The 13,996-nt window shown below is 38.6% G+C and overlaps 2 protein-coding genes across 2 annotated transcripts; both read left to right on the forward strand.

The window, feature by feature from the left end:
* The first annotated feature begins 327 nt into the window (after nucleotides 1-327).
* On the forward strand, nucleotides 328-4,589 carry LOC131781686 (putative leucine-rich repeat-containing protein DDB_G0281931). Its single transcript, XM_059098403.2, has 2 exons — nucleotides 328-505; nucleotides 1,411-4,589. Exons 1-2 carry the CDS (start codon nucleotides 328-330, stop codon nucleotides 4,587-4,589), a joined length of 3,357 nt encoding a protein of 1,118 aa, XP_058954386.2.
* Nucleotides 4,590-6,998: 2,409 nt separating this feature from the next.
* On the forward strand, nucleotides 6,999-12,403 carry LOC131781687 (protein DD3-3-like). Its single transcript, XM_066172562.1, has 10 exons — nucleotides 6,999-7,061; nucleotides 7,265-7,420; nucleotides 7,748-7,834; nucleotides 8,528-8,855; nucleotides 9,300-9,518; nucleotides 9,691-10,114; nucleotides 10,671-10,727; nucleotides 10,839-11,122; nucleotides 11,717-11,758; nucleotides 12,057-12,403. The coding sequence occupies exons 1-10, from the start codon at nucleotides 7,053-7,055 to the stop codon at nucleotides 12,374-12,376; spliced, it is 1,926 nt and encodes a 641-aa protein (XP_066028659.1). The 5' UTR covers nucleotides 6,999-7,052; the 3' UTR covers nucleotides 12,377-12,403.
* Nucleotides 12,404-13,996: the final 1,593 nt, after the last annotated feature.

Raw genomic sequence — 13,996 nt, forward strand, 5'->3', positions numbered from 1 at the left:
TTCTCAGAAGTTCATTGGTGCTATTGCGCGTTATCTGAAAGCCTGGCGTTTAATTCGTGGTGACGGACTCCGGTGTTTCCTTTGCGCTGCGCGCGTCGCGAAACGAATAACAATACTGTTTGATGTTTGTTTTTTGTTCGTTTGTTTTTAATATTATTTCTGGGTAGTCAGAGAAGTTGTTTTAGCTTTTTTTGCACGTTTCAAGTTACTCTGCACTCGAATTATATTTTAGTTTCGCTGAAACGCAACCAGATATACGTCTTCAGGGAAATCCGACTTGTAATTAGATGTAGCCAGTATCGACGGAGATCGTTAGATGCGACAGTGATGCTCAACCCTTGGCTCAAGCCCCGTTTTCGTTGGGCTGTCATAACTTCATTCATTGTTATCAATTTATATGTTTATTGTAAAGGATACAAACCTCTGCAACCAAATGAATTTGATGGGGCAAAGTATATTTTTAATCGAGGTGACTCGTTTGGAGGAGAGGATAGCGACAGTAAAGGTGAGTTTGCTTGTTCGGTTTACATCAGTTGTGCTGTATTATTTTTGAATCATTGCCTTCAACCGCCTTGCTGGAATATACAGTTACACTAGATTCATTCTAGCCAAAACGGTTGGGTGCCTGCCTGAGTATTCTTTGTACGAAACCGAGAAACCGCAGAGTAGCTGAATTCAATCACAGTTCATAACCTTACTGTATCTTAAGGCTAAAAAATATCGACAACATTTGATTTACCTTCGTTTCTTTTGCTCTTGAAAATTTCTAGGGTGAAATAACTGCTGAAAGATTGTCCTTCATGCGGAACATAAAATCTTTTCGCTTTATTAATTATTTTTTATCGGTTTCCGACAGTAGAAGCGGAAAGATCATGATTTTGAGAGCACATCAGCGGACAGTTTTGATAAGCACATCTTAACTCTTCACAATTATAACGAATAGTTATACTTCTTGACAGTTGAGTATTTCGTTGCTTTTTGATATGATCTCATCGCTCGATATGTTCCATTAGACGAATGCTTGGTTTCTGACCCACAAATACATTTACAATTAAAAAAAAAACATTTGATAAAGTTTATACGCGATCTTACAGAGAGGCTTTCACTTTTTAAGTAGTTTGCTTTTCAGATGGCCGCAGGTTTTTCAATTATTTTAGCGACCGTTACGCATTTTCCTCTTGAAAATAAACATATATTATACTTACCTTATTGTCTCCCTGAAAAACTGGCGTCTTAGAATTCCAAGGTGAACATTCGCCCACTACACAAACTGTTGCGTGTGCCTATTGACGTTTACTAGAATTTGATGGAAATTACAGTAGTCTGTTCCAAGACAAACCGCTTCATTTGACATCCTTAAAGTTGGTCACAAACCAAAACCCCTCAATATCTCCTTTCATTTGTTTTCAGTTGTGCCAGAAAAACATAGACCGACGCTTTTCGATAAGGCTTTTGCCTACAGATGTTCAAGTGAGATTTCAATGCTCAATGTCTCATTAGACAGATCATTTTCACCCAAGCAAGAACGAAATGTGCTTATGGAGGTTTTCAATCAAACAGCTGGTCATAATTGGAGGAAAAACACTCATTGGGGAAATGACTCTGTACCACACTGTTCTTGGCATGGAATAGAATGCCATAACACCAATAGCTCTGTCATAGGTATTACTTTGATAAACAACAACTTGGTTGGAACCCTTCCGAGAAGCCTGTGGAAGCTTCGCAATTTACAGATTTTGTGCATTGGCACTAATGCTAACTTATCAGGTAGTCTCGATGAAATTTTGTCTTCCAACATGACTACTTTACACACTCTTTACCTTGCCTTTAACAAGTTATCTGGTGGGATTCCTGGTGAAACTTTAGCAAAGATGAAGTCACTGAAAATAATCCAGGTTTGCTGTCAGTTGAGAAAGGGTTTTTATGGTGAAATTCCAAAAGACATTGGAAACTTAACGCAATTGCAAGTTCTCGGTTTCGGAGGAAGCAGATTGAAAGGTTCAATACCGAAGAGTATTTCGAAATTGAAAAAACTTTGGTTTTTGGATCTTAAAAGTGCAACATCCCTAAGTGGAGGCTTTGCAAACCTTGTCAATCTCTCATCTTTACAATACATGCACCTGTCAATGGCTGGATTAAATGGAACTTTGCCTGACGAATTTGGACTGTATTATCCTGCCATGGTTGAGTGTATCCTGTCAGGAAATCGTTTTACTGGAAGCATTCCGGCAACTCTGGGTAATATGACCCACCTTCAATATTTAAATTTGGCTAGAAACAGTTTTTCTGGAAAAATACCGGAAAGTATCGGCTCAGTTTCCTCTCCTCATATTATTGACTTAAGTGGAAATAATCTATCATCGTTTGAGGACGGGATCAAGTTTAATGATCTAGAGGTACTCCTCCTTGCTGGTAATAAGAATCTCACACACAGTTTTGATTCCTTGCTGGATGCAATGGAATCGACAAGAAAATCTCTTCGTATTCTTAACATTAGTGAGTGTAATTTTTATGGTATTATTACATCTAAATTATGGAAATTTGAGAATTTGATTTCTGTGGATTTAAGGAAGAACAATCTAACAGGAACGCTTCCGTGGGCTTTTCAAATCTTGTATTTCCTTCACGATCTTGATGTATCCACGAATAAACTTTCCGGGCAAATCCCTGGAAATTATGCAGACTTACCCTCCTTGAAAGTCCTAGACGTTTCAAAGAATCCTTCAATGCGTTTGAACGAAGAACATGAAATCCTACCAAAGTATATGACAGCTGATTTTGCATCTTTAATCCTTTTTGACAAGTTCAAATGTCCAAATGCCCGTCTTAACAACAACACACGGGTGATTTTAGACCCCAGCTATTATTTTTACCGTCTTTGTTTCTGCGATAGAGGATATTATGGCTTCAGGAAAACCTGTCTGCCCTGCATGGAAGGTGGAACTTGTAATGTTGAGAAACGTCCTTCCCAGGATATGACAATCAAAAAAGGCTATTGGCCTTCATCACGTGATCAGAACGTGACTCATCTCGTTGACTGTTCACAAGCTTTAGGCACCAATCCTCAAGTGAGTACACCCTGCAATCCATTAGGCACTTGTCGCTGCTGGATTGACACAGACCAAAGTCCCTCCACCGTTTGCAACAAATCGTGCTTCTGCCGCACAGGGAGTAAAGGTCGCTTTTGTTCACTTTGCGAACATGGTTATTACAAACAAGGAATCATTTGCTACGCTTGTCCCCAAGCGAATACCAGTGTTTACATTCCGGCTGCACTTGCTATCCTGACTATCATTTTGATGACTCTTGCCTTCTACCTTTACGAGAAAAAGCGCTTTTTCTCCACAGTTTTAGTTTTTACTCAAATAATTGTCTTAGCATTACTAGCCATTTTTCACATAATTCCTGCATGGCTACTTGAACTCAATGCAATAGCCCTCTTTATAGGTTTAGCCGAAAGAGGTAAGGCTGCGCGAGGAATTCTGAAGATCAGTGTGTATTATTTGCAAACCCTGGACGCTTTGATCTCCTGTAACAACTTCTGGCCTCCTCAAGTTCTTAAAATTCAGCGATACATCAGCTATGTATTTAACTTTCATTTCTCTGGCCTGGTTTGTACGTTTCCTCACTTGTTCACTCCACTTGGTGAATTTGCAATTCTAATTCTACTTCCTGTTATTTGCATTCTGTGCATTTGGTTGTACTTTGCTCTTGTTTGCCTCGTTGGTGGTGTTCTTAACGTTTACAATTTGCAAGAAAGACGACTTCGACTGCGAAATACCTGTTTACAACTTTCCATTGTGTCTCTCAATTTCACATATTTTCCCATTGTAAAGAAAACGGCTTCAGTCTTGGCTCCGTGCGCAAAGGACAACAATTATTATTACCTGAGGGAGGCACCATGGATAGAGTGTGGAGGTCCTGTCCACACCATGCTTCAGGTCCTTGGCTGGCTTTCGTTAGTTTTTTATGTGATCGGTGTGCCTTTTGGAGTGTTCCTTCCTCTTCTGCGACACAACAAGGTGGGCAGCAGACATGAGCTGCCTCAGCAAGACCAAGAAAGTTTGGACAGTTGGCTCGGTTCTATCTACTTGCCATACAAGAAAGATTTTCGTTCCTCATTTGAGATTATCTTTCTTCTAAGGCGGATGCTGATCGCTTTCGCGTTGTCCCTCATCACTCGTTCATCGTCCTTTCAGACGATAGCTGTTTGCTTTGTTTTGCTGGTTGCCCTTTGCTTTCAGTTGCTCTTCAAACCATATATTGATTCTTACCAAGCGTTCCCGTTGGAAAATACAGCAGAGGCTTTGGTTCTTTTGACCCTTCATTTCTCTTTCATGAACGTAAGGTACGCAGCCCAGAACCCTGACTCATCCACACCCATCGTTTGGATGGTTGTAGTGGTGAACGTGGTTCTTTTCTGTGGCATAGTGATATCAATTATTGTTCTTCTTGGCCGGCGATCGCATGTAGTGAGAAGTTCTACCATGGAGGTCCACTTAAGGGCGGTTGATGAAGATGACTCCGCACTTCCTCCACCCGAATTCTCTTCATCGTGTCTTCTTGATGATGGAACTTATAATGACTGAACAACTTGGTTAATCCTTTAACTCCCAAGATCTGATTGCTATTTCTCCCCTCTAGTTACTAAACATTTCCTTGTAAATTAATCACGAGAATTTGGTGTTAGATCAGGATAACAATATCAACCTGATAAGTTTGAATGTTCCCGTCATTTGTTTGCTGGATAATGCAAGGATTTTATTGATCGCATGAGAGAAGTTACATGTTAATCACTTCTCGGAGTTAAAGGGTTAAGAGACTGGTGTTTTTCCCAAGATCATTCAGATATTAAGCACATTTGAATGCTGAAAAGCAAAATATTTTAATCCATTCACATAGAGACTCTGAGTGACGCGGAAATGGCTAATACATGTCTAGTTGATGTATCTATATAAGAGGGAGATCATCGATCTATTGATAAGTTCAACGCTAAAACTCTTTAACGATAAACGAATTGTTTTTAGAGACTTGTAAAGATAACCGCACATGGGACGTTGGTTGCCCTATAATGAATCAGACTCTAAGTATCAAAACTAACAGCAGAAATAGTTGTATTATGTTTAAGGAAGCTATGGGTATGGAATGAGCCATGCATACGAGTAAGCAGAGTACGAGAGAAGTTAGTATCGTTTTCGAAAAGGTAGCAGCAACAACTTATAAACTTTGCAGAGGTAATCCTTCATTGGAACTTTTACCAACAAAAAATCTTACGATGAATAAGCAAATATCTCCAACTGTTTAAACATTCGCACATCCTACCGAATAGAACTTTGTGCAAATACAGCATACCTTATTCAAAGTGCAATCTTCACACGTCAAGTTTTTGTTAGGTGTAATTGCTTACAGTTGTAACTGTTCAGTGTAAGAAAAAAAGTTTTCAACCGCAGGATTTTTGAAATATCGAATGATACAGGCGGCGACCAACTGTAAATGGAGCTTGCGAATGATAAAACGAGAGTCTTACTTAGAATTTCATTGCGATCTATAAAACAAAGAAATTTTCATTACACATTAAAAAGTCTCTTGTATTATGAATTAAATGGCACTGAAAATAATTAACTTAACTCGATGTTTGCTTGACGTTCCACAGACTTCAATCAGTAGTAGGATAGTTTTTAAAAATTTTTCAATGATCAAATTGGTCACAAATCAGTGTTTAGTGCCGGCCTAAGAGTTCGCTGCAAGGCCCTTAGCCCAAAACCCGATCGGATAGAACCACAAATGTTAAAATAGTTTTTCTTTTTGTTTTATCATTAGTCACAGCGTTACAAAAAGCCACTTGTAATATCATCGACTTTATTTACATACAGCGACACTTCACTGTATTTCAACTGATAAGCGAGTGGTCCTCTATCCTCAAAGCTAAAATACACTTAATATAGCGGATACAATTTGAAACGATTACAAGGATTAAAAAAAAAACGTTAAAATGATAGCTAGGCTGTAAAATTAATACATTATGAAACAATAACTAGGACGAGAATTGAATGTTGGATTTGGCTTTAAATTTTTAACCTTTGGAAATTATTTGCTCCATCGTTAGAAGGCCGTTGTGCATTTAAACGCTGTATCAGCCTATTTTATCTTATCTCCTTCTGAACTACACTTACGAGGCATATTTTCTCAAAAATATATGGTTGACAGTGTCTCTCTGCGAATGGTAAAACTTCTATTTGAATTCAATAATCACGAGAATTTTTTTTCATGAAAGGACCCTGCACAAGTGTCAATAATCGCGGTTGGAATGAAAAGTGTTTGCAGAGTGAAACTCTAACGCATTTTCTGACCTTTTGGCACTGTCGTTCTTGACACGCTCAATCAAATCGAAGTAAATCCCACCCACATAATTTTTATATTGTTATACCTTTTCTCCTGGTGTTTGCTCAGCGGGCAGATGTATTTTAGGAATGATATCCTTACAAACTTGCTTTGAGTAACTATCACTTACAAAAAGGCACGTAATTAACACTGTTTTTAAACTAGTTCACCATATTGTGTTACAATAAAGGTTGTTTTTTTATAGTTTATTTAGGCGTTTAATATTTGTGTACACTAAACCCAGGAATTGTCAGTTTACTCCCTCTGATTGGTTGATCAAGCTCAGGATACATTGCACCGTTTCTTTTAGCTCGTCTTTGAAAATAATTCTTTTCATTCTCGCCTAGCAATTATCATAATTGTTTCGCTACAAATTAACCATTTTGTAATCTCAGTGTCCCTCAACAGCCCAAAAAAAATTACACACGCCCTTTTGTAGTTCGGTTGACAACTAACAGCAGATTACAAAATAAGATTGATAGCACTTCTCCCCTCGGAATTTGTTCAGTGTGGTTGTATTTGATCAAGCAATGGTATAAAAGCTCCTGCAAGAGAAGCAATGAAGAGAACAGGGGTGATTCATGCTCTTGTGTGTGTGTGGTACATAATTTGTCGTCATAAACTTGAACTTCTAAAAGTAGCTGAGGACGTTCTCATTAACAAAGAACGGGATGTTGCAGGTAGCGTTACTTTCTATACAGCTTTCAGTTTAAGCCTGCTGTGAGGTTCAATTTTGCACCGCTTCTCAACAGTATAAAATTTTGAATATTTATCTTCGACTTGAAATAGTTAAAACAGAGGCAATTTTCTACCTTGCCTCTAAACGTTTTGTCGAGTTTGCTCGTAAGTTCCCAGTCGTTTCTTCTCTTTTTCAACGGAACAGAACACGCGAATCATTTTGGTGTGTGGTTTCATCTTGGCAACACTCGTGGAGCCTTCGTCGTCGGACATGTACCTGCATTTTCCACACGGATCGAACAATCGCTTGAACGGAAATCAAGACAATGTAAGGAACGCAAACCGATTGTTTGACTCACAGGTAAGACCCTAATGATTCAATCTCTTTGCGCTTATGTATTCGTATACTATTCGTTGGCTTTTCCTCTTCAAGAACCAAGTAGATTCTATTTAAGCCCATGATTGTTTTTTAATATTATAGTGATATGGAAACTTGCATGCTCAAATGGTCAACGCCGTATTTCATACCAAGCGAACGAACAACGAAAACGTTTTCTATGTCTCCTCCCGTTCTTGGAGATTACCTTCCTATCAAGATGCTGCATTGTACGTAGTTATGTAAGCTTCGGTCGCATGAACCAGAAGCTTAATTTAACAAAATATAATACCTAGAAAATGACTTTTTCAGAATAACGGTAAGGCTGGTTACAATGTTGGGGACAAACTTGCTAGTAACCCTGGAGACAACATTCAAGAGTTTAGACAGCTGCCACAGGTAATTAGTAATAAGATATCTACTCCTGTATTTGCGCAATTCGAGGGGCAGAGCTGTGGTAAGTTTCTTTAACAGTATTTCTAATCCTCTCATGTAGGTTCGTAGCAGCGTTTGAGGGTTTTCCAATTTCACCCTCATTTTCTCTAGCTACTATATATTATCAGTTTTGTTGATGAAGCAGGGTTATATATTTCCTTCGGACACCTTCAGCTGCGCCCCATCAAGAAAGGGGAAAGATACCTTTTCATCTCGACTATGCAGTATAAGAACGAATTATGCTTACGGGCTCAATTTGTTTTGGGAAGATGATATATAGAGAAAGAACAAAACAAACGAATCAAAATGAGTAAGGTTGTGTTCCTATTGGACCTCTTGCGAGTTTGAGAACAATATCTCGTGGTTTTCTGTTCCCAATTTAGTTCCTTGTTTTAGTCAAAATTTCATTTCAATGTTTTACTCTTTTCCAATTTTTGCGAATACTTATCGAACGTGTTTCATACCATGGACTAAACCCTAATCGAACCATTTACGGAAACAGCGACTTAGAATTATTAAACAATACTCAAAATTCTCTTTTGTTTTGGACATGATAAACGAATAGTTCCCACGTGGGGAGATCTCTGCTCTATGAAATTGCATTTCTTCATGTTGTGTTTATTTGTTTGCTCAATTTTATCTTTAACAATTTAACAGGAGTTTTACATGAGCGGATGTGACGCCAAGGCCAAAACTGAAGTAGAAATCATGTGGACAAATCAGCATGGGACTGGGCCCAAGACTGGCGACATAGTGGAATCACAAGCTATTTTACAGTACATGTGTCAGCCTTATCCCGAGGGAAAGATGGCAACCAACGATGTGAACAGAGAGTTTAAATACCATACGATTCGTAACGGCCAAAACCTGGCTACTCAGTCATTTTCAAATAATAATAGAGAGAACGCTTACATAAGAAAAGACCGCGGCTTGCACGAACCAGCCAATTACTACCAGGCTTACTTCCGTCGAGAGAGAAACAAAGGTGAGCAGGAGAAATGCGAGAATTGAACGTATTTGGTTCGTTCTATCTTGATCCTAAAAAGTAAATGAGTGAAGTTTTATATGGATTTCTCTCATGAAATTCTTCATGTCTAAAACTCTGAAGTTGCATATGGTGTTTCAACTGGCAACGAAAATCCACATTGTTTGACTGTTTCTTTTTTTTCGAAGTCAGTCCAGGCGTAGTTTTGATTTCTTGCAGTAGTTGCCATTTTATAGACTTGCAGCCAAATGTAAAACAACATTCACAAAACAAATCTATCTTTAAAAAAATGAGATTTCTCAAGCTATCCGAATGTTTTCCTACCCAATCAAACTGCTTTTATGAGGATTTCCTCTGTTTTATGGAAAATAAGTGATGGAGTGAATTAAACGCTACAATTGTAAAATCAAAGAAAAGTAAGGTTTTTTTTTGCTCCTACTGCAGGTTTGTTCACTGCTGATCAACAACTTAAGGGCGTTCTGCCGATTTACACGAGGCAAAACCCTCAAGGAACAAGAAGGGGCTTGGAGGTCCCCGAAGAACGCGATTATTTTCCCTACTGGGGTCCCAGCCCTTGGAAGGACATTGCTATCATGGTCAGCGATAAAAAGACCGAGGAGCTCATGAAAAAATACGTGAACAGTCCTGAATATGGACAAAAATGTAAGTATACTATCTGATTACTGCTCTAATTGAGACGACAGCATCTCTAAGAAACTTAGGCTGTTCTCTCGGCTCTCTTTAGACTCCTCCAGAAAAGTAAGAAGGTGAGCTAATTTCACCAACCAAACTATCTCGAGTTTTGCACTGAATTTTTAATTCATCGATATTTCAGATATGTGTATTATGCCAACAACACTGAAAGATAACCCTAACTGTCCACGAGACAACTCTAACAACCTCGCCAAGCAATGTGTTGCCAAGTACATCACTGAGGATGCTTGCGAAAAAGCTGGAGGGAAGTGGACCAAATTTATCACAAACTACATCGAGAAAACCTCTGGCGTGTTGAGCACTTGTCATAACATAGGAGACATGAAACTGAGCAGAGGGTTACCGTATGAACCACACAAGCTTTCACAAGGAGCGGATGGAAAGGAACAATTTGTTCTCCTTCACAAGACTCCTGATGTGATCTACGCCCCATCCACCGTCGTTAATCACAACGGGTTGAACATGGAAGGAAAGTTTTCGTCTTATAAGTGGAAAGTACCTTGTTTCGCAACAAATACCACTCAACGTTGTGTGCTGCGCATAAGGTTAGGGAAAATTATTTTGAAACGTTATTCTTTTATTACTGACGAAATAATACTCAGTACATCATTTCTATACTAATACCAGAAATACTTTTTAGTGTAAGAATACTCTAAAAAATGCGAAAGATTTTGACACCATAGTGCTTGCTATAACGATAAGTAAAATAAAGAAATGCTTTTTTTAAAGTGAAGAGTGTCAAATTGAGTTCAAACAGCAAGGGATACTCTCGATCTTCCTGATCTTAGGTCTGTGCAAAATTCTGGTCAAAAAAGGTTGTATATGACATTGCTCCTCTATTAGTCGTCTCTGGCCTGCCTGAACCTTAACAGCGGTTCTAACTGCGAAAATAGAACTGGCTAGGGTTTTCTCATCTTACTAGGTGTCTGCATTTATCTATGTCCGACGTTTGTCGCAAGTCCTTTCAAACGACTCGCGTTTAACTAATATTCAGCACATGGCCTTTGTCCATCTACTAGTGTAGTCCTCTAAGCTCTCCGCTTAGGGCTTTCAGGGATGTTTTACGGGATATCCTTAAGAATGAAGTCTTGTTTCTTACAGGTACAACATCACCACCGCTGACGCACCAAGGGAGTTCGATGCTAGCAATAACAAGAAGTAAGTTTCCTACTCCTAATTGAACTTGCCCACTTTTCCCCTTTCTTTGAGGTGCTGAACACTAACTGCGCCCCATCTTCTAACAAAACACGTCTATCCTGAACTCTACAGCGTTACAAATAACCCAAAGACAAAAGCCGTTGATGGAAAAACTCTTTTGCAACTCGCCTTGAACACTGCGCAGCTTTCGCGAACTTTCCAGGATAGAAGTCACGTGATCCTCCTGAAGCCTCGAAGTTCTCTTCCAAAGGAACATCAGCATCGCCAAATTTACTACATCGGAGGAATGGGAAAGAGAGGGAACATCGTGCAGGCTTACCCTGCCATGGAATATCGCTTTACTCCTGAACGTATTACGGTAACAACAGAGGACATTGTGTGTTTCGTTTGGTCAGGTAAGTAAGAGACACTTGTTTTCGGGAAGGTCGATTTAGAATTGACTCTAAAAGGCACAGAGGCTGATGAGGAAAGAAAGAACTTGAAGTGATTGTCTTCGTCTAATTAAGGAAAACACTGAAATTCAAAACTTCGTCACAACGGTCGGAGTGGCTTAAGTTAGAGCAGGTGTCGGAAAATTTTCAATGATGATTTTTTTGACGGTTTCAGATAAATTGTTTTGGCTGTAAACTAATTTTGATTTGGTCCTCTAACACCGAACAAACGCAGATTGGAATATCTTGTCTTTTGTGTAAGAATAAAGACTCTACCACCCAAGTTATCTGTTGTATTTTTCTTCAAAAGGCGCTCCATTCATTTATCATTCATTCATTCATTCATTTTATCATTCCATTACCTCCGTGTAACCTTTGTTATATCATTTTACAGTCTTCTTTTTACGAGGCGTTGTTTTCCACCCTTCTAAATATTCTAATAATACTGAGCTTCATGAATTTATTACAGTATTGAAATTTAAACAGCCATTAGCCAAATTTAGAGCACCAAACCAAGAAAATTCTTAAACTAACGTGCTATTTTTTTCTCTGTTTTAGGTTCAAACAACAACCAAAACAATGAAGGACAAGGAACAGCGCGTAAGAATTGCTACATCTATATATTAATGTTTTGAACTTAAAAAACAGGATGATGAATGCACGACTTTTCAAATTATTCAGCTTAAAGCTTCTAACCAAATTTGACTTGACTAACACTGTAATTTTGACTTTTTAACTAAAACCTGTGGAAAAACTGTACTTCTTGACCTTTATTTTTACAAGTCAAGGGACCATCGAAGTTTACAACCCTTTCAAAACAAAATGTAGAGTACTTTGAAACCGTTTAATAAAACGTCTTCAATAATTTAGTCGCATAAATTTTCTCTTTTATTTGTAGGTACTGATCGCACCAACGTGTGCTGGATGAAAGAAGGATGCCAATCCCTCAAACCAGAAGCGTGTTCCAGTCTGCCTCTTGAAGTAGTTGACCATATTGAAAAGTTTGACGCCGATAAGTTAAATCTCCACCTGAACAAGGGCTGTTACGAACAGGCCAACTTGCAAGCTCAGCTAAACAACGCCCCAGCCTCCTGCAACCCTCCGTGCTTCCGCATTACGAAGCCTGGGAACTACTGTTACATGGGCACGCGTAATAACAACTTCTCCAACCGACGTCACATGGGACAGATCACTGTCACCGAGTCTGTGAAAAGTTGAATTTGCTTCTAATTATCTGATTGAAAAACCGGCGATGTAGTTGTTATTCAATAAATGGAATGAAAAGAATCTGTGTAGAGTGCTTCTCTGCTTTCCAATTTCTTGACTTACAGCGGCAGATCTAGAAAAGGAAAGGCTATTTCAGTTTGTATCCATAAGTATGAGCATTGCTAGCCACAAGTGCTAAGAAACCAAACCTAATTTTCATTCATTAAAACTTCCTCTGCCTTTTCTTAAGGCTTGCCTTTTTCCTCTTGCTGCATATGGTTCCACTGACATCCCTGTTCCTGCAAATTTCTCAACTCTTTTTTATTACATGTAAATTCTCCAAAAGTTATGTTTTCAACGAGAGAAGTTATTCGATACTTCTCTTCAGTCTTGTATCCAAACCAAATTTTTTTTTCAAACGATTGGAGTAGATGTCTTCTCCCTCGTTCTCTAAAAAAATGCAGCAGGCGGAAAAACTCTTAATGATTGAACTCATACTGCATTTTGTTTGTTTGGGGGAATTAAATGATAGGAAGGCTTATATGAAACTGAAAAGCTACTGGGGGACAAAATGTGATTCTTTGTTTTTCCTTTAAATATCTGCCTAGATCTGACTCGCAACAAAACCGGTTGAAACGAAATGACGGAATACAGGCTTGCATCTTACTCACTCAAACGCTATGAATTGTAATGAAAACACTACTTAACAATTAGATTATGAACTCGAGATTTCTATCGCGTTTACTCAACTGTTACGCAAAGAAATCGAAAGAGAGCAAACTCAGCCCAAAGTGCCTCACCTGTCACACAAAGAAGTCTATCTGCAGTGCAACTTTGTTTCACTCTGCCTCAATTCATCCATAGAACTATTATTACTTAATTCTCCTTACACCATCTTAAAAAATTACGTGTCGTTTGTTTGTTAGAAATAATAAACTTTCCCCCTCCGAGGTGATTAGGGCTCGTTAACAATTAAATAAAATCTCACTGAAAGATCTGTCCTTTTAGATGACAGTTGAGAATTGGAAAATGTTCAGAAACATTGATTCAACATAACATCAACATAATCATAACATCTCACGCCTACACTCCTGCGGATAAACTCACATAGAGACAACTTTAACTTTGATGATTAAAATTGATCGCTGATATTCGAGTTGGTCTACGTGGCTCACATGGAATAGCGCTGCCATTGAACCGTGGGGATAACTTGGTGGCAACCGTTCGGTGTTCAATTGCCTGTTTCCTCCTCCTTTATTTTTTTTTAAGCTACCTTTGCTGAAATTTCTTGTTTCATCATATGTCCTCTGGTGACAAATCGGTTGATATCTAGAGCTATTCTTTTTATTTTTGGTTCATTCAGCTGTATATTCATGCTGCAACCATGCCTAGAATATAAATAAAGAAAGTTTCGATACAAGTGTCTGCCATTCATGACTTCTTTGTGTTCGTTCTCCTAACATATCGGCACCATGTCAGCAAAGAATATCATCCCAACTGCGTCGAATTTGTGGGGAAAAAAATCGATTACAGAATATCTTCATTCCAAACTGATCTTTAGTCAGGTCTACAAACACAAAAGGAAGTCAAAATGTCAGAAAACTTTACACTATGTATTCTAAAAGTAAAGCT

The sequence above is a fragment of the Pocillopora verrucosa genome, chromosome 1, assembly GCF_036669915.1.
Source record: "Pocillopora verrucosa isolate sample1 chromosome 1, ASM3666991v2, whole genome shotgun sequence".
NCBI classification, from domain to species: domain Eukaryota; kingdom Metazoa; phylum Cnidaria; class Anthozoa; order Scleractinia; family Pocilloporidae; genus Pocillopora; species Pocillopora verrucosa.

Excerpts from the sequence above, each read along its gene's own strand:
- LOC131781686 (XM_059098403.2), top strand. The coding sequence starts at position 328 with ATGCTCAACCCTTGGCTCAAGCCCCGTTTTCGTTGGGCTGTCATAACT. Across the intron at positions 506-1,410 it reads AGAGGATAGCGACAGTAAAG|TTGTGCCAGAAAAACATAGA; the intron begins GTGAGTTTGCTT and ends ATTTGTTTTCAG.
- LOC131781687 (XM_066172562.1), top strand. Across the intron at positions 8,856-9,299 it reads CCGTCGAGAGAGAAACAAAG|GTTTGTTCACTGCTGATCAA; the intron begins GTGAGCAGGAGA and ends CTCCTACTGCAG. Across the intron at positions 10,728-10,838 it reads GATGCTAGCAATAACAAGAA|CGTTACAAATAACCCAAAGA; the intron begins GTAAGTTTCCTA and ends TGAACTCTACAG.